At 31.6% G+C, this 21,260-nt stretch overlaps 1 protein-coding gene across 1 annotated transcript in view; it reads right to left on the bottom strand.

Annotated features, from left to right (window-relative positions):
• Mp (collagen XV/XVIII-type protein multiplexin) overlaps positions 1-21,260 on the bottom strand; it is a 121,328-nt gene that overhangs the window by 24,285 nt on the left and 75,783 nt on the right. Inside the window, exon 2 of the mRNA XM_018451001.1 lies at positions 4,853-4,936. Within this exon, the coding sequence (XP_018306503.1) occupies positions 4,853-4,936 (84 nt within the window). The remainder of the gene's footprint in view (positions 1-4,852; positions 4,937-21,260) is intronic.

The raw sequence follows: 21,260 nt of genomic DNA, 5'->3' as shown, positions 1-21,260 counted from the left end.
AAGATTCTGCGAAGGATTCGGGATGATGCCGGATTGCTATCATAAGAATACGCATTTACCATTATTTGTTCAATGTATCTCGTGAACTTCTGCAGTCGGCGGACGATAAACTCGGTCGGATCAACTCATAGGGAGAGTTGATCGTTAGATGTTATCTACGATATTGAATATTGCTTCCTGCTCGATTACTAACAATAAGCACAGTGAAATAAGGAGTATTTCTTGAAACTTCATTTGTGTCATTAAACGCGGTCCCAATGAGTTTTTCTTAACTCACCAGCGTTTCAATCTTTTTCATTTCTCGGCATATTTGAGGATATATTAAACCGGATATACACGTATGAACGAAGGAACATTAAACATAAAAGTTATTGTTATCTATTTGTTGCACAAATGTCGTACGAATTCATGCTATATGTATGAACACTGATAATAGACGATATTCATAATCCGTTCATATTTTAGGATCATCTTAAGTAATGTCTTAAGATGTAAATACAGCTTTCTGATTGACATCTTAAGATTGTACTTAAGACAACCTGAAATGTAAGAATTGATCATGAATATCGGCCAATAAATCTGATCGAATGCTCGTGCTCAGTGAAATCAAGAAAAGAAACGAACTGTTTACAAACACAAATATGAATGAAACAAATTCCAATATTCGCATCAGCGTTTGTTCGCTAAGTGTATACCCAGTTTTACACAGTTTATTTTGACAAAGTAAAGAAGCAGTGACAAAATTATAGATTTTTCTGATATTGTACGTATAATTAAAAGTAATACGAAAAGTTTGGTGGTAACTTAAAATCTGAATAAAAAACTATTTCAGTAAGTAGATAGGGTAACTCCGGTATATACGCCGCACCTATCAAAAACTTAATTTATTAAGTATTATTTATTATGTTTAAAGTAAACGAACTATATCAGTAAAAACTTTGTACTGTCTACTATGAAAAAAATATTAGAAATCCGAAATATTTATTTAAAAAAAATGAACTTTTTGAAATCGTTGCATTTTTGCCGTATATCCTATAGGGGTGAGATATATGGCTACTCATAGGAGGAGGGGGGATATGTACGGCTCATGAAAAATTTACAAATAATGAATAAGATTGACAAATCATTCACTGTATATACATATCTGTAACCATTGTAATTATATTTAATAATCATAAAATATTTGATTTTTTCAATAAATTATTAAAATTAGATATTAATTAATTATTAGGTATTAGTTAATGATTTCTTTTATTAATCTTATATTTTTAATTGTTTTCATTCATAAATTCAGTACTTTCAAAGGAAATACGATAAAAAATACCTATAGGTACGATTTAGGCGACTGATTGCCTAAATCGTACCTTTTGCAGCATGTTACAAAAAGATTTTTAACAAATTAATTTGTTATGGTGGAAAGTTAAACATGTAATAATAAGCGTCCAAAAACCTCAAGCTACAATTTCTAATGTTCATTTGCATATAAAACAGTGCCAAATGGAAAATATAATAAAAAATAGGTTAAGTGGTACGCATTCGGCAACTTTCCCTTATATTACAAGTATTATGACATAAAATACATATTTCATATAATATATTCATTGCATTTAGTGCACTGAATTCAATCTGCGCACTTTGTATGCTTTACATAAATCCCATCCGCTAAAAATGCCGTGTATCCCAAACAGGTGGGATAAGACAGCAAACTAAACAAAGAATACGAAAGCAAAGCACTTGTATTTTGCTATAAAACATGCTTTACTTATGTATTTCTCTATACGTATGTATCACAAAATAACCATTAGGTCTTTTACACGCCCTATAGTAATCATTTTATGTAGATTAATTACAGTGACAAATCGATTCAACTCACAATAATTTCATTAATATTAACAGTAAGAAGCTGAAATCATAACACAATACTAATATAACATAAAGGCATGTAACAGAGTAGTTGCGGGAAAATTATACCCCCACTCCTTCTATTTTTTCTGACTTCTGCAGCGTAAATCCCAGCGCGGCGTATTTGCCGGAGTTACCCTATATTTTTAAAAGATAATTAAGATAAAATGAGAAAATTTTCATGTAATCTATAAAATTGCTAAATACGAATACACATTTACGTGTGATTCACGTTTTGTGGGAACGCGGTATAATGTTTATAAGAGATAGTGTTTAATATTACTAAGAAATATTTTAATTTTTAATAGTTTTAAATTTTTAAATACTGAGAAAATTTTGGCTCTATAAAATCGATTTAAAACAAAATCAGAACGAAAATTAAATTAGCAAATTAAATATATAAGCTATTTAGGTAAATGCTCACATTTTGCACTTAAAACCAATGCAATCGCTTGTCAACTATATTATAGATTCATTATTGCACGTCGCGATACATTAGAAGAAAAAAAGATCGGTTAAAAAAGATATAATAAATTTTCGGTCTTTTCGTGTCTAATAGTAGTATTGAAAAATTGGCAATCATTTCCGGTGGATGAGATATCGTGGTATGTACATAAATCTTGTTGACCTAATGAATTCAGTAAACGGTAAAGTACCGAAAACTGGGTCGAAAACGAGTTCATCAAAATGCTATTGATTTTATACGGATCACCAGTCGCTGTGACACAAACTATAATCTTTTCAACTTCTAGAAAGGCGGTACAGACGACGTATACAATATATGCGAGTATATATAGCTGGTCGTAGTCGATTCATTGCCGAATTTAGTAGGGGAAAGGCGAGTATCTTGTTTGTCTGTCTGTCTGTCAGTCTGTCTTTCTCTATCTCTATTTCTGTATACGGCATACTAGTATTAGACGCATCGCTGCAGCTTGCCGGAAGTTAACCTGCTGACCCGCGCGTCCGTCCCATGATAGTTTTCTTCTTCGTATGTTCGCGCGTATAATTTACATTTGCGTCAATTGCGTCATATGCAAGTTTTGTAGAGTTTAGAAATGTCACTAATGAATTATCGAAAAAGCTGAGCTCGAATTGATTTTCGAAAATTGTTTTCAAAAAGCCGTTTTTATTGAAACCTTCTAGCTTTTCGAAGATAAACTTTCTTAAAATTGATTTTTTTGAAGTTCTTATTGTTCACTTACTGTCTTACTGTCCACTACTGTCTCAGATTGTGGCGTTATCAGAAGCGCCAAATATACAATAAATATTATATTTGTATAGAAATATTTTTCAATAAAACAACATTTGCAATCAATAGAATAGACTTATAAAATATATCGAGAGAAAATTATCTTCTTATTTTGGGGGAATTAAACTATATTTATTTCTCTATATATTATTAATTTGACAACTTATTTCGTTTTTAGTTATGCATAATTCATTTCTAGATATATGGCTATTTATTAACAAAAAAGATAAGTTTTTGGTATATTTTACAAGCAATTCTATCAATTGTGTTGTTTTATTATTTATATAAACATATTTTTATATATTAATATTTTGCAAGAATTTTTATTATGTATTTTCTCGTTTCTGACGTGACAGTCTGAGATAATAGTGGTTGAGTGAACAAACAAGAGCCTTGAATTAATGTGCTTGTAATAGATTACATGAATCGGTACACGTGACTTAGAATATGAGCTGAGTAACTAAACCTTGTTTACTTACGTAAGACTCCGGATATTACTGATGTTCACGGGAGTTGCGCGTTTCTTTTAAAGGTATATTTAGCTTGATATAATTTATATGCGCATTGTTTCAGAATTATGGCCAAATTTCATTCGAATCACGTCCAACTTCGTAATGACTGTGAGTGGATGACAAAGATGGAGTGGCGACAGAACATTTCGGGTAAGCAAAGTTACCAATGCGAAATCCTAACAGAATTTTCGAGATTATCTTCTTGGTATTTACGAGATTATCCACATAACCTAATTTCTCGTTTTCCCCCTTCCTTCTTCTTTTCCGGCTCTCTCTTAATGGTCGATAACTTTTAAAAAAGTTCTCATTAAAACTTTATTCCATTATGAGGATTAGTTAATTTGAGAGGTATAAACCATAATGTGAATGTTATTAGTGAATAAAATCAATAATCTACAAATTGAAATATTATAAGGGATGTAAATATATAGGGATAAAGTAATTATTTTATACATTAATTATCCTCCATAATTGAATTGGATAGTAAGTACTTAAGAAATACTATAATATGTTATAATTACGTTAATCTAATAGAATGAAAACCAGATTATATTTCAAATTTAAAAATGAGAGCATAATTTATGATTAAGGTCATAAAACGGAATCATAAATCATCCTGTATGAATAATTCAATATAGATAATGTTGTATTGTCTATAACTTGAGGTCTGTAACTGATGACATTTGTAAAAAATAATTAGATAACGAGTGTCTTTTTCTTCTTTTATTTAAAAAATAGCTTTTTCAAGAACTTTAAGAGACAAAATTAATCTGTGTTAAATCACTACATATAATCACAATATAATTTTTGTTAATTTTCTTAAAGTACTTAAAAAAGTGTAGAGAATAAAGAGAAAATAAAGTTTTGAAGTATATTCACAATTTTTTAATATACAATTTAGAAGATACTTGCTGTATATTAGAGAATCTAAATATTATGTATAAATTGTATATTATTAATATAAATTATGACATTTAAATTATGTTATCTTTTTTGTTTAAAAAACTTTTTATAGAGTGGCGGTGTCCATGCACGAGAATTTTTAAACCAGTTAGTGAATAACCCAAGCTTCACATTAGCGTTTATAAGTTAGTGTTTGAGCAATAAATATAGTGGATAATTAGTTATAATGCATGTTTTTTCAATATAGCATCAATTTAACGAAGCCCAATTTGCGGCAGTCATCTACCTTATTTAAGTATTCAGCATCGCCGGAACCGTCGATTAAACTGACATCGTAATCACCAGAAACGATTTCTTCATCTGCTGAAAACTATAAAAACACGTGGCATTAATAAATGAATAATAAATTATCGATTCGCTCAATGTTCTTCAATGTAGCATGCGCAATATCGCTTGCTAAAAACATGTGAATAATGGAGAAACCATTAGCTTGTTTAAGTTCAGTTTTAATAAATCAAGATGAAAAATGAGATTATCATATTCTTTTGCGATGGTTTAATCTTATTTTCTAGAGTAATTACGCGAAAAATTCTAAAATTAAATTTGTATTTTGGTTCTTCTGATGTAAAAATTTCAGGAAAAAAGAGTGATAACAGAAAATGTTATATTAATTTAAGCAACGTTTCAAAATACGTTTCAAAATCAAAACTAAGATGAATTTTATTCTTAAAAAATAGATATTAATAATTCTGTTTAAGTGAACTATGTGAACTACTGTTTAAAATGAAGTAATTAATTAATCATCTGATTGTATATTAAAAAAGAATTAAATGATTTGCAGCAATTCCAATTTTCTATTAGTAATACATATATATATATATATATATAAACAGAAAGTTTCAAGTTTGAATATTTATTTCACATTTAATATTAAATTAATTATCAGCTAATGTAATTTTAAAATCTAATAACTTACTTTAGCATATATTATAAAAAAAAGTAACGAAAAAGTAACGAATCGTTACTTTTCAAGTAACGGTAACGATAATGCGTTACTTTTTAAAATTGGTAACGAGTAACGATAACGAATTACTTTTTTCAAAAAGTAACGGTAACGGTAACGCGTTATGGTTACTTTTTTGATGTAATGCGCACAATCCTGTATATAAATATATATATGTACATATATATTTGCTGGTACGTATGAATAATAGCATGGTGATTTTGCGTACACGGCAACGTGTCTAATTTTCCGGGAAATTCTAAACGGTTACAGTGGACGGTTACGGTGTTCGTTTGACGACGCACGACGCGTGTTATTAGGGAGCTTTGCAATATCGTTTATCCTATTATTTGTGTGTGCCTACGTAAGCAAGGTACGTAGGTACTACGTAAGCAAGGTCGCCGCGCGCCGCGTCGCGCCACATTACCATTTCGTGACGAGACTCGAATGGATACGGGTCGCTCCGCGTTGTGCTGTTGCTTTGCTTATTCTCGAAACGTGATTACCACAAGTATACCAGCGGAAAAGAATTGTTCCTATGCATATACGTGGAATACACGAAATATTATTAATAAATGTAAGGAGGAATCATGATTTCGTTACTTAGAACCCTTCGAGTCGATTTCTGTTTATTATTCTTGAGGCGAAAACGACAATGGACAAGTTACATTTAGATTGATGAGAAGTTTGATTCACGATCGACGCAAAATCTATTACGTATTTGATATATTGTCGAAAGAATGGTTGCTATCGTAAATCATATCAAACTGGGCGTCATAAACATATTAAAACTATGATTGCTTTTTCACTAAAAGAAATTTTAGATATTTTGACTATAATTATAATGTGACTATAATTATATGATACTGTAATTACAGCTATTACTGTTATAATATTATAGTAATAATAATTATTTTAGTTCTATTAAACAAACATATATATTAGTACCGGAAATTATTATAAATATAATAATTATTATCATGAAAATGATTAAATTATAGTTAAATTATGGTGATAAAAAATTGTAATAATTGCAATCATTTTTATGATAATAATAACTACATTTATAGTCAAAATGGAACTTCTAACCATGATTATTTTATATGCAATTATAGTCACAAATATCAGACATTTTCCTCTTTCTTTCTCTGTCTTATTATCAGTATTAGAGCGATTATTCTGCGTAATTTCGTGAACCCATCTTTATCATACCGAATTAAAATGTAACTTGTCCATCGTCTTTTGCTCGAGAATATGGAATCGTACATTGATAACTGAATTAAGTGACAAAAAATCGTGATATCTGTTGTCGTTAAATTAATTAATTTAAGATACAAATACACAATATTCGACATACGTTTATCTTAGTGCATGCTAGTTATTTCGTAACGGCGACAAATTGATAAACTCACAGTTTCGGCGCTTGCTTTTAGCGGCATAACAGGCACGCCGTTGTTTACATAAAGTCGCTTTGTTATCGTTCGCGCGGTGAGACTTATGTGCGTAGAACGTGGCGCGAACTGTGTGCCGTCGCATTACTGCATAGGACGCGACAATCAGCGGAAAATACAGTTCATACTCGGGAATAGTTAACGTTTATATCAACCTGTAAGATTAATAATCTTCTTGAACTTTTCTCCGATCGAGCGATAAGTATTTTAATTGAAAACAATTTAGCACGATAATTAAGGAATGGGAATTAAAATTTTTTTCTTCATTGGACTTACTTACTCAATCATAAATCTCTTTGCCAAAAATGTCAGTTCAATTTTCTTTATATTACATTTGCAAAAATTTGAAGTATTCTTATTAAAATATACTTAATGTTCATTCTTTTTTACACAAGTTATGTCATTTTGGTTTCTTGAAGTTAATTACAGTGTCTTTTAATATCATAAATTAAATAAATTTTACAGACTCAGCATCAGTAATTATATAATATCGAAGTTATAGATTCTCTAACAAATTAAATCAATAATTATGTTACAGATTTTGGGCAGCGTCAACTCCGGATATTATTAGCGGAAAATAGTAGTTTGTTTAACTGACATATGGTGCTTGTATATTTGTATATATCTCGTTTCATGTTTTGGTATTTATTGATTTAACTAAATGTATTCATCCGTTATTATTTCAAATATCATTACTGTTTGCTGAGAATGCATAGTAATAAGCATAGCAATATGCGAATTGCGCTAGATTGAATAATGCAAGTAACAGCAAGGCGTGATATGTACATTAATAATATTTCATGTATATATTTTCCAGGATTTCACATCGCGTCGCGTACGGGAGTGCCGTGCAAAGTGTCGCGCGATCGTCATATTTTAGTGATTAGTGCGTGTGCGGTCGTAATTAATCGTATAATTAATTCGCGAGTGACAACGTGAGTGCAACGAAGGAATCTATGAGGAAGAGGAAGCCTGGAAGGCATCGGGCAACGGCGAAACAATCACTGGGTAAATATAATTTATTAGTTATATCAATATGTTATTTATTACTTACTGAAATAATTTCTGTGTTTGGCGAAATTAAAAAAGAATTCGAAAAAAAAGATTCATTTAGAAAGTCTAATAGAAGGTTCTTATATTATCTAAAAAAATTTACTTAGAAGAGAAAAAGAAATTGACGCGGACAATAATTATCTCTTTGAATATTAATTAGGGACACCAGAATAATTTTTTACGTTTATGTTTTGCAGATCAACGTAGTCACAGTTTCGCTGCTGCGCATCGTATCGGTGAGTGTTAGATCTTTTATTATAAAGTTCGAGATAATAGATTTGTGAATATCACAGATAGATATCACATCTCGCAGATCCACTGCCTTGAAATGGGATGGGATAGGACAGATTAGCGCAATGTTTAACTCTGGACTATATGTAACGTACGTTGATCCATTGCGCATACAAGAATGCACGTGCACAAAGCTCATATCTACATAGAGTGGGATTTGTCGCTATCGACGTATCATTAACTGGTACATTTGATTACTTACTGGTACATTTCATTACGAAAAGAATAGCAATTATATAAATTGTTTGAAATTTATAGGAAATTTGAGCTCCTGTACGTACAGAAATGAAAAAAGAAAAATTAGATATTTGAGAATATATTTGATAAAAAATGATAATTTTGGCAAAAGAGAAAGGCTCGCGTATAGATACACGATCTCGCGATGCTATATACATATACATACACATATACAGGGTGTCCCAAAACCACCGCATTTCTTTTTATGGACGTATTCTTGAGGTAATTTTGAGACGAAAATCCTAATACGAAAATGTCGAGATTATAATAATTTTTTGAATCATAAGCTAACTTGAAATGCTTATAAATCAAAAACCGTTTTACTTTTATAGCCTCTATTATTATTTCTTTTATTATTAATTCTTTTGAACATTCTAAGATGAAAATCCTAATACGAAAATATCGAGGCTATAATATTTTTCGAATTATAAACTATCTTTAACCAATTATGATTCAAAAACTATTGTAGCCTCGACATTTTTTAATTAGGATTTTCTTCTCAAAATTACTTCAAGAATACGTTCTTAAGAGGAAATGCGATGGTTTTGGGACACCCTGCATATATTGTATATACATGTATATTGATAGTCGCGAGACATTGCCGTCTCTTGATAGTTCTGAAATCTGATAAGAGATAGTCATTCCTTACATTTTTCACTAACGTTCTATATATACGAATTCACACAAAATTTTCAAGAAAAATGTAGTTGTGAATACCATGTGTGTGATATTAATATTAACCTTAAAATTAAGTGTAATTGATTAAATTTTTGAGTTTATTGTTAAATAGTAAAAATAGACATAAAAGATAAATAGACATAAATAATAAATGAAAAAAAAATATAAAGTAAAATAAGATGTTTTATTAATTTTTTCTTCTTTTTGTGGTATTCGTGAGTCATAGATGAAGATTGGAATTAAAAATAATTAATTAAATATATTGGATATTTATATACAATAAAGATAAATAAATATTTCCTAAATAAAATTAAAAGTATGCGCTCTGATCTATGAATATAATTCAGAGTTAAATATCGTGAAAATTATGTGTAAGAAGAAAGTAATTTGCATACATTATAAGTGTATGTAAAAGGAGAATAAGAAATATATATTTTACGATCACATATTTTCCTAATCACTAATTTATGTAACAGAAAATGTGATAACTTTTATTTATACTTAGGATCATTAATTAAGTCATTATATCATCCTAATCTTTCATAGTTTAGCCTATCATATTTATTGATAATTTGTTTTTATATTGCTTGAAAAATAAAAAGGCGAAATTTTGTTAATTTTAATCTAATGAAAATAGAATTTTCTATCACTTTTAATTACGAAATACAAATCGTAATAGGATATCAAAACAGATATTTATTGATATATTTAACAAGGTATTAATGATTTAACGTTTCTCTATTATACATATATAAATTAATCATTAATGAAATATCGTGTCAAATATATTAATAAGTATCTGTTTTACGTAGATATTCTATTATGATTTGCATTTCGTGATTAAAAGTTCCTTTAAACATGCAAATATGAGAAAGTACTTTACAATAATAGAGGAAATATGATGCCAGCAACATCCAATTGAAAGTGTATATATCTCGATTTTGATCAAATTAGATTTATCTGATTTTCTACATATATAGCACGTTCATACGTTTGATATCAGTTCATACTATAATTTCCGGGATAATTTCATATACATCAGACACAGTACATATCACACCACAGATGAGCAAACACGTAAATAAATTCATCTATTGAACATGGTATTTGAATCAAAACCTGCAGTAGTATCGAAAGCTATAGATTGATTCGATTGACTTATTCGTGTCATTGTAATGTGATTAATTTGTTTCCACGAAATATTGATGCCAAATATCGGCATTGTTAAGAGATGGAACTTTTGTTTAAATTGAACTTTACGAAAGGTTGCCATATATATGTATGGTAGATATAATGTATTGGTAATCATAAATTTTTTCGGTACTTCCTCTCCTCGTCAGAGCTTGTTGATTTCCGCTTAAATATCGGCATTTTTCTGAAATTTCTCGGAATCGGTATCGAATAAACGTATCTTCGAGAGCGGAGCACTCGAAGGGGAAAGAGCACTTGACCTCGATCACAGACAAGCCCAAAATATTCGATGATATAGAGAGAGATAAAATATCGTTGCATTTGCAGTGAGTATTTCATGGTATCGAGTAGAGGTTAGGGCTCAAGTACAGGAGTATTAGTCGTACAATACGTTAATCCATCTTTGGAGATAGCTCTGCATATCTATCTGCAACAAAGACTTATACAATAGTTCAGAATTGGTAGAAAACACAGACGGTGTTATTCGTAGCAAAATTTGGAATTAATTTCAAATGAATTTCAAGCTAATTTTTATTTTGAATCGATGAAGAAAATGACAGATCATTATTTTTTATATAGATAATTTTAAATTGAATATTCCGCAATACAGGTATATCTGTGGTGATCATATCGCTCACGATCCTCGTAGCCGAACATGCGAGACGGCTCGAAATGTTTGGATACGCACACATACCTATATGTATTCGCAATTCGATACAATAGCGGTATTTAAATTTTCTTTTATATAGGTTTCTCGTAGTGAGGTAGCAAATTGAACTCCTTCAGATTCTTCGCAATATAAACATTTAACTGCATTTATAATATTCGGAAATAATAGTTGTGTAGGCATCTAATTGTAGCCTAAAATTTAAACATATTCAACCGTTAGGAATAACTGAAAAGCGAGATAAACAAAATCGATAGAGATAGATGAGAAAAGTATTTAGATGCTAGGAGAAGGATTTTGAAGGAGAAAAGGCTTAACAATAACGTGTCTCGAGAAGAAAAGATCGTGGAGTTTGCTGCGAGAATTTAACTAGAACAGACGTATTATAATCACCTTCAAATAATTAAATAGACATTTGATAGAGGCCGAACGAAATCTCTTTTGCTCGACTACCCTATCAAAGATTCAAATCAAAGAAACTTTCCTTTAACCGTGTAGCAATGCATAAATTTCTTTGATTCAAATAAATTATTTTTTAATCTAAGAGAGAGAAACTTTTCTCTGGCTGAAGAAATATTGTTGGGGTAAAATCTGTGTTAAATTAAATGTATAACATTTCATTGTTTTCTCTATTTTTTCTCCAATTTAATTTTCATAAAAATTCTCAGCCTATAGCTTAATTATTAACAGGGTTAATTATTATCAATAGCTAATTTTAGTTTATTCTAAATTTGAAAATTTAGTCTAAAATTCAAAAAAGGCAGTGTTAGCTAATTCCACTAATTCCGGAATAATATATGATTTTGTGTTAGTATCTCCAATGAGGAACGTATAAAATTATTATATATTTTTATCTCGTTAGAATAAAATGTAGGTTAAAGAAAATTAGTACTAAGCTATTTATTACGTTTTGGTGTTTTTCAATTTCACATTTAAGTACGTATTTCGCATGAGACACGAGATCTCGACAAACATCTCCTAATTTCACGTACTGAGATGGACGCGCGGTATGCATTATATGAGTAGGGGAGCAGAGTTGTAAAATCTTCCGAAAGAGAGTATTATATGAGGTGGCAAGGGATTGTAAAAGGGTTGGGCTTGACGAAATATAAATTCTACGGCACGTGATGCGAGTGTTGAACTTGTCGGTTACACTTGCGCGTGCGCGCACGGTGCTAAATAGTAAAGTAAACTGAAAAATCGGCGCACCCGTGTTGCCTCGTGTCAGTATGCGTACATAAAAAGATTGGATGTATTGATTAAATTGCTACCGAGATTTTTAGGGATTCTGTATCGATTCTGTTTCTATCAAATTTTTTATACTAGAAATCAAATATTTAATTAAAAAACTTTACATTTTGACGGAAGAAGAAATGAACTTATATACGAATAAAAGTTTTTGCATTTCTTAATAAAAAAAAATAATGCAGACGTAAAAAGATACAAGAATTTTTTCTTTTTAATGACGTGTTTAAAACTTGATGGTATGAATAATACATGGTAATAAGTGGAAATAAACCTTCTTTTTTTTGTACGGAAGAGAAGTCGATTATTTGACTCTCTGTATAACGTTCTCTATTTTCGTAACCCTTGTGATGTGTAAGATCTACGGGGTCAACGTTATTTCCGACTGCGAATAACGACGAATTATCGTCTCGCGCATATATATATAAGCATATAGCTGTTTCTAAATTCATGGCCGCGAGCTGCAAATAACGATAATTCCAAGTTGCTGCGAGTCACAAAAAGAAATAAAGCGCGTGGTAACTCGATTTACGCGGGAGTTCTTGGGGGCTTTTTCTCTTTCCCCTCTCTTTTTTCCCGCCGGATTTTATACCTTTTTCGATACGCTTGTGTTTTATAGAAGAGCATTATCGGCACTCACGCGGTCTACATGCGTTTAACCGTGTCTGAGCAAATTTACATGTCGCACGTGCAAACGCGACTTACATTTTATTTTTTGTGAATGCGAGTGCAAGACGCGAGTCGTCTCTTCTACATAAATTCGTATAGCTTCTGATTAATGGAGATTGCTTGTAAAATTTTGCGCTAAAAAAAAAGATGTACTATACAAGATGCAAATTTGATAAAATTTCCCGATTCTCAGACGACGCGACGATCTTCATTAAACATTTGATGTCCAGTCTCCGTTATTATACCTACACGGTTACAAATTTTCTTCTTTTATTAAAGCTTTTGAGTGCAAATATTGTCTGTTTTATTAGAATTATCGATTTCCCATATAAATGACACACGCAAAATTTTCGCAGTTAAACTTTCAAGAAAAAGAAGACTGTTTTTAATTGTTCAATATAAATAATTAAATACGGAATGTTTGAAATGTGGGAGTACCTTTCCAAGATTTACTTCGTGCAGTGTCCAGTCAGGTGGACTTCACAATGACGTATTTCCGATATTTCAGTCAGATCGTAGTATGAATAATTCATATAGAAGCTCCAAGTTTGATTGGAATATCGCGGAATGACGTCGAGTACTTCGATTTATATTTGATCCTACTTGATTTTAGTCTAAATGACGTAACAATGCTTTCTTTCTCGATTTATCATATATTATAATCTTGAAAAATTCATTCATGAATGATTATTATTATCGCGAATTAACATTATCGCTTGTATTCCTTATGAATAGTAGTTAAAGTAAGACGAACAAAGTTGAAGTGAGATTCGGTCCACGCGAAAATGCAGATAATGAAAAATTCTTGCTGGAAAAGCTGGTTGAGTCTTTTATGTGAAATTTAAACTGCGAATTTTTTGGATTAGCAACGGACTTTATATTAAGCTGAGAGAACACGTATTCCCGAGGCTCGTAGAACAGTCATTCTATCTCTTTTCGCTCATCCTCTCTTTCTCCTTTTCTTCTCATTGTCTCATCTCTCCTCAGACTTTCTTCATTTTTGCTTTCTCTCTCTTTCGTCTTCGGAAATGTATTTAACGTCCCATGAAATTAAAATGTCGTCATCGTTAGAAGAATGAGAAACCGTTTCGCTCTTCTTCTCGTGTATGTAACATTTACTATCATAATTCGCTCTTACTAATTTACAATTATATATACTCATATATATATATTTTTTTTATATTGATGACACTTTGAAGCATAATTTTTTACATAATAAGAAATATCTTTTTTGGCTATCAAGTATTTTTATTGTGCGTATTTGTTGTTATTGCAAGATTTCAGCCTTTTTTGTCTTTATCGGAATGACTAAATTTTTCAATCATCTTCTTCATCGGGAGAGACATTAAATTCGATCAATTAGAATAATATATCAGAAATACTTTTTGTCATATAAATATTGTTATCTATTTCGCATTTTTTATTTTTATCCAATCGTTTCAGAATCAATATCTACTTATTGGAGCGAGAGAGAAATAGAATACGATACTATTCTATTCATTTTATATTATCCATTTACTGTTCAAACAAATTTACTATACCGAACCAATTATATGGCTTAAAACTAATCCTGCTATTTTCTTGTTTAAGGATTCGATTAAACTAGCGCGGGTTAACCGATTATAATTAGAAGTCGTGTACCTGTATTTAATTTGTTCCGTAAATTTGTCGAGTAAATAAACGTTTCATCGTATATCGTACTGAAAATACCACCCTCGATGATTAGAATTCACGGAGATCCGACACACCTCTCTTTCGGTGGTAACGCCGTGATTTCGCTGCCGTCACTTTTGTCTCTTTGCTTTTCTCGCCCATTTGTTTCGCCGCTCTCAGGCTCAGCCAATCTTCACGCCTTCGCCGTGAGATACCGATCGACCCTGTCGTAACGATCCGCTGATAGTCTTTTTTTTCACACGTTTCGTCTTTGTGCGAATTGGCCGGCACGGGGCCATTTGGCTGCGGAGCATGGATGAGCCCGTGCTGCATAGTCAAATTTCGATTATCATTATTAGCATGAATTTTGGTGGATTCATCGACGCATTAAACGCTCCGGGCGTTGCAAATTTAATACGACCACCCAATTCTCAACGCTGAAATTTTGATTTCTTTATTTCTTTCTATTATTTAAAATCTCTTCATTTCTTTTCTCCCCATTTATTTACGATTTTCAGTCTTCTTCAATGTAACTATGCGTTAATGTATTTTCTTTGATATACATTTTTATTATGTAATTGAAATATTTGAATAACAATAAATGATATTAGACAGCATGCGAATACAATTAATAGTAAGTAACGAGAAAGCTTTATTCGTTTAAGCTGTATTTTAGTATTCAAATAATAATATATCGGTGTGAATTGATATACATATTATATGTATATATGTGTGTGTGTGTGTGTGTAAATGTCGAAATAAAATATTTGATTAGTCTGAAGTAGCTACTGCAGGATTAAAAAGCAATATTTTTGAGATCACTGTCAATTACATCTCGATCAATTTTGTAAATTTGATGAAAAAGAGATATTTTAAAGTTTTATTAAATGTGGTCATTTTCATCAAATTTACCAAATTAATCGAAACGTAATTGTAATTAATTCCATTATTTTTCAAATTATGATGAAAATATGTAATCAATAAAGGTCTCAAATATGACTTTCTATTCCTGTAAAAACTAACTAATCAAATATTTTTCTGAGAGATTCTTCTTTATTGATAAAAAGAAAAGTTGAAAGTAAAAAGTAGTTTACATTTGAGTAAAACTCATGATTCTTTGACTGTTTTCCTATGCCAGCGAATTAGGAGCAACTTATTTTATGCCGCGCGCAGGAACATCACTCAGAAGTCGCAATATTCCTGGAAGAAATTTGATTTATATCTGTGCTGTTGTTTCGCTTTCCGGGCAATTCCCGTTGGCGTGTGCTGTGAGTGTATTTGTATTCTCATATCACCAAAAATTCTCTGAAACTTGGATGAGATCGTGGGAATACTCTGCCATTTCTTCTCACTACGCGTGCCATTTTTCCTCTGTTTTGCGGTTAATATTTAGGTAAAAATACTAGCACCGTCCTTTCTTAGGTTGTTTGTCGGGATGAGCAAGGAAAACTCATAACTTGCGAAGGTTGACGAGAACCGATATTAACCGCAAGATTTGTATCGCGATAAAAGACGCGCCGAACTAGGATCAAGATAAATGCGCTTATCATCGAAGAAATTGGTCTTCTTATCGACAAGCAATTCCTTTTCTTCGCGAATTTAATATCTTGCTGTGTTTTTGTAATCCTCATGTTCAAACGGTTTTGTCATTCGAGGAAAACGAAATAAAAAGTAGCAATAATTGATTTATTATGATATAACAATAAATGATTTATTATGATATAATAATGTTACAAAAAGAAAAAATGTTATACGAATAGGTTTTTTAATTATCGACTTGAAGAATAAGAGAATAAGATCCGCATTATCGAAATCTAATCTTAAAATGAATTTTTTTATTTTAATAAATTGAGATAATAAAAAAATCATTTTAAATCAATTACATACTTCTATCATAATTTGAAAAATAATGAAAATAATTACAATTAAATCGCGATTACATTTCGGTCAATTTATTAAATTTGACAAAAGTAAGATATCTTGGATTTTTATCACAGGAATTTTTATGAGATATGTTCGTCAACTTTTATTTCTTTTATGTCATATAAAGCAAGCTGCAAAGTTTTAATTACATCGCGTCTTAATTACACATCTTAATTTAATAATGTCAGTTTAATAAGTTTGACCATCGCGGTGTAGCTACTGCAAATATACTTATATTTTCTTATAACACGATCTTTTATATCTGAAAGAAAATACTTTTCTTCGTAGTGAAAAGGGAGATAATGGACGTCGATGGATAACACGAGCATTCCGGCAGAATTGTTCGCTCGCTCGAGATTTCAATAACGTTCGCGCAACTTTGTTTTACTTCGCGGCGATAGTCAGCCGCGCTGCCTGTTATCCAACATCGGTAGTCCATTTCCATTTTCCAGATACGGGAAAGAATCCCCGTATTTTCAGCGGATGACGCGCGAAAATGACGGAACGCGCACGTTCCTTACATCCCATAGTAGATCTTTCTCTCTCGTCGTTCTCGAGAGTATCTGCCAGATTATCGATCTGGCAAGATTGAAAATCCTAGATCTTGTCGCCAACGAATGCTGGACCGGCGCGCGGCGGAGAGCGTTTTTACGATTCTTTAGCAGACGTTTACGCTTTATTGATTTATGTGTCGCGCCGCGTGTTTATGTCTCGGCAATTTTAGCGACGGTACTGTGCCATATTACGGTCGTGATTTCACGTTACGGCTGACTAGCGAGCGCGCGAATAGATATTTCTTCGGCGCGGAAATTAAGTGATAAAATCACGAGTATTATCGCGACGTTAAGCCGCGCTGGCCGCAGGGAAGGAGATGTTATTCCGCGAGATCTCTCTTCATGGAAAAACATACCACGGAGAAAGACTTTATGAAACAAGTTTTACAATATCATCGCGCGAGCATTCGATTGTGCATTCATTTACTTTTCCATTAAATTATTTGGACTATTACGATAAAAAGGATCGGACAGCGCAATGGCCCTCCGTTGGAAAATTTTAACGATCGTGCCTGGCGGTTGACTCGATCGTTCGCGGTACCATTATCGGGAATTTCCAACACTTTAACGAGCACCACGCGTAACTACCGAAAATTAAAAAAAAAGAGGTAGTTTAAGTGCCGATAAATTCCGGTTTCCGCTTGATGCGAATCGATCAGCTGAGTTTCGCCGAATTAAATCGCGCCCGGGGACAACTCTTAATTACCATATCGAAGCAGCAGCTTCTGGCTAGTGAGTGAACGGGATTAATGAATGATTTATTTCGGATTTTCAGGGAAAGGTACAACGTTCATTACTACGTCAATTAATGATATCATTAAAAGTGCTCTTTTAGTTCGGAATAAACGCAGGATAATGCACGAAAAAATATAATCCCGCCTGACATTAATAAAAAATTTTAACATTGAATAACATGTACACATATATTACGCTGAAGCCGCAATTTCTGAAAATGTTTTTCATCACCAACGTTGTATATGAAAAGACTGATTTTGGGGTCTATCTCATTTTATTTGCAGAAGAGTGCATTTCGATTGATTATTTATTAATGACTCATTTTGTATATATCACTTGCACTCTGCGTATTTATTATACATCATTTATTTATCTTGAATAATTCTTTAAATCGTTATGCTTTCGACAAATTAATTACTGCAAGCTATTGATTTTCAAGCGGATAAATAGGGTAGTCAAGTAAAGTGATGTATTAGAATTGAAGCGAAGACAAATAATTTGTTCGGGGGGGACAAGCGTAAAAACTATTGTTCTCCATCTGTCAAATGGTATTAGTTATATTTTTTAAGCAATCGGGTTAACGCGCTGGACATTTCGTTTATTGTAAAAATACGCGGAGCTGCGCCCACGTCGATTTTTCCAACCATTTCCGAAATGTTTATCTTGTCGTTATATCGATCGTGCGCATATTTCCAACAGAATTTTTAGCAGCGGATTTTCCAATCACTGCCGTTTTCACTGCGCCATTTATCGAATCGTTCTTATTTTCCACCGATATTCCTTTCGTCAATAACACTAAGTACAGTTGCTAAAGCCCCGCGCTGCACTCACCACGCCAGAAATATTTAAATAAAGCACGCAAAATATATTATTTCATAATACGACAGGAGACAAGCGTGTCGCGTGATTTATAGCTGGCGCTGTTCTCATATCAAGAGTAGATGCCATCATGTATGCAAGATTTAAGAGATTATATCAACTCATCGTGTATGTTCTTCGGGATTGGATAATTACCGTGGTTTCAACGTCGAAACCATCTTCTACGTGCCGTTTGAAACCTTAACGATCACGTGTCAAGATTCTCCTATATATTCTCGTAACCTCTTTACTTAATCGGGAGCCGGAGTCTAAGCAAACTTTAGGGCGGATCGCATGATTAACGGCATGTTCCAAAGGATACGGCGTTCTGTTGTTTAGACACAGAAACGTATCGGACATGGTAATTATCGACCACGGCGTTCTGTCTAATAAATTCAACGTTAACGGTTCCGTTTCGATATTATTATAGAGCCTTTTAAATGTATATTTAATATACAATAATATCGAATGAGATCCATATTTAATGTAGTGTCGAATGAGATCTGAAAAAACCATAGAGATCTGAATGATGCAAAATAGATTAAGAGAGATGGAAATTATGATTGTTTATTTTATTAATGATTCCATTGTATAATGTAGGTTCAATAAATTTGATGATTGTATTCTTTGTCAAATGTATGAATTTATATTTGTAATTATTTACTATTCGATTAAATTAATTTAGAAATTATTCGGTTCGGAGAGAATTTATCATTAATTTCAATATTACGTCATTTTATCAAAAATTCAGATCTGTCGTTGCGCCGTGCGTAATCTCTGAATTAATTTATTGATCTCTCGGTCGTTTTATACATTATTTCTTATATTAGTATTTTATAACTGTGATATCCGATTCAAGAAGATTTACTAATAATTGACATGATGTAATTAGTCATAAATATATCTCGGAAGTAATATGATTTATATTATCCGCAGGAGATGTAAATGCTTTTAATTTCTTTTGGTCGTGATTCGTTATCGAAGAAAGGTCGCTGCGCCTCAGCGCATTACAATGCATTCTCCCGGAATTTTGTCCTGTATCATTCATATGTGTGCGTTTGTGTAGTGGATGTTTGTAGATGTATTTTGAGCCTAGCGATTGCCAGTCCAACCCCACTAAATTCAAGTCTCGCTATGTGGAATTCGGATTACACGTGCGAAGTTTCGTCTTTGATGTGGTTGATTGCTATTTTCGATGCATCCATGGACAGTGCAATGAAGCTTGTTTAATGCAACAAGTTCGAATCGTGGTCGGTACATACATCTCCCTTCGCATTGCTTCTGTTCTGACTTTCGGATTTAAAATTAAGAAGGAATTACGCGTGAATGTAAAATAAAATCTATTAACACAGTTTTTAATTTTGTGAAAATTTTAATTATTATGAAAATTCTTAAAAATTAAATAAACGCTAATGCAATAAATAATACTTACACATATTTTTTTTAATATATTAACTTAATGTTTAAAACTACTTTAAAATTTAAAACTGACTGAAGAAATAACGTACATTATTTGATTTGATGCTAAAATATTTTTAATAATTATTATATGAATATGATCAATAAAAAATGAAATGCATAAATGGAATATTATATATTTAGCATTTAAAATAACATCTCAGTTAATTACAGTCAGACAAATTAAGAGTAGCATTTTTAAAGGTAGGCAATATTAAAATTAGTACCTATATACATAAAATGTTTTTATCATTAGGAGCTAAGAGAAAAGAACATGAAATTTAATAGTTAGAAAGAAGAATTTTAAAATTTGTATGCAAAATTGCAGCACAAGAATACTTCCTTTGTACTGCAAAATTGACCATTGCGATTTGTATATTGATATCCAGTCGTCATCGATTAAAATGTCTCCGTTTTCAGAAGAAATTCAGGAATGCGCGAAACCCTGTACCTTCAGAGTGGAAGACAAAACGGCTATCGTGAATACGTTTCGCGTTAAACCAACAACAAAAGCTCTACATTCTCATGTAATTCGAGAAATAAGTAAAAAGTAATTCGATAGAAAAAAAAAGAACGTGAAAAACCTAATTAGAAGTGACTACTCTCTTTTCATACGCTTTTACACTGAAAAAAATGCATGTAATTTTACATGGAAATTACATGTTCATGACTGGAAAATTGTCTAAATATGATTGGAAATTTACAATTTCCAGTAAATTTCCAAGCATATTTATGTAATTTAGATAATTTTGCAGTCGTATACATGTAATTTCTATGTAAAATTACATGCATTTTTTTCAGTGTAGTTATTTTATAAAATTTGCACGGAAAGAATGGTTTTGCTGAAATATTTGAAAATTTAGCTAGATACAGATAAAAATAATTTTGTTGAATCATCGAAATACAATTATGTGGGATAGGGTAGAGCAGGGCTAGTTGTGACACTTTTTCTTTAAATTATTATAAATCTTCACACAATTATGATAGATTAATGGTAAATGCTTTAAAATGTTGCATGTTCATCTGGC

This window comes from Mycetomoellerius zeteki, unplaced genomic scaffold (genome assembly GCF_001594055.1).
Source record: "Mycetomoellerius zeteki isolate Tzet28-1 unplaced genomic scaffold, Tzet1.0 scaffold31, whole genome shotgun sequence".
Lineage (NCBI taxonomy): Eukaryota > Metazoa > Arthropoda > Insecta > Hymenoptera > Formicidae > Mycetomoellerius > Mycetomoellerius zeteki.
The sequence above is the reverse complement of the archived record's forward strand: the minus strand, read 5'-3'. Positions and strand labels throughout refer to the sequence as shown.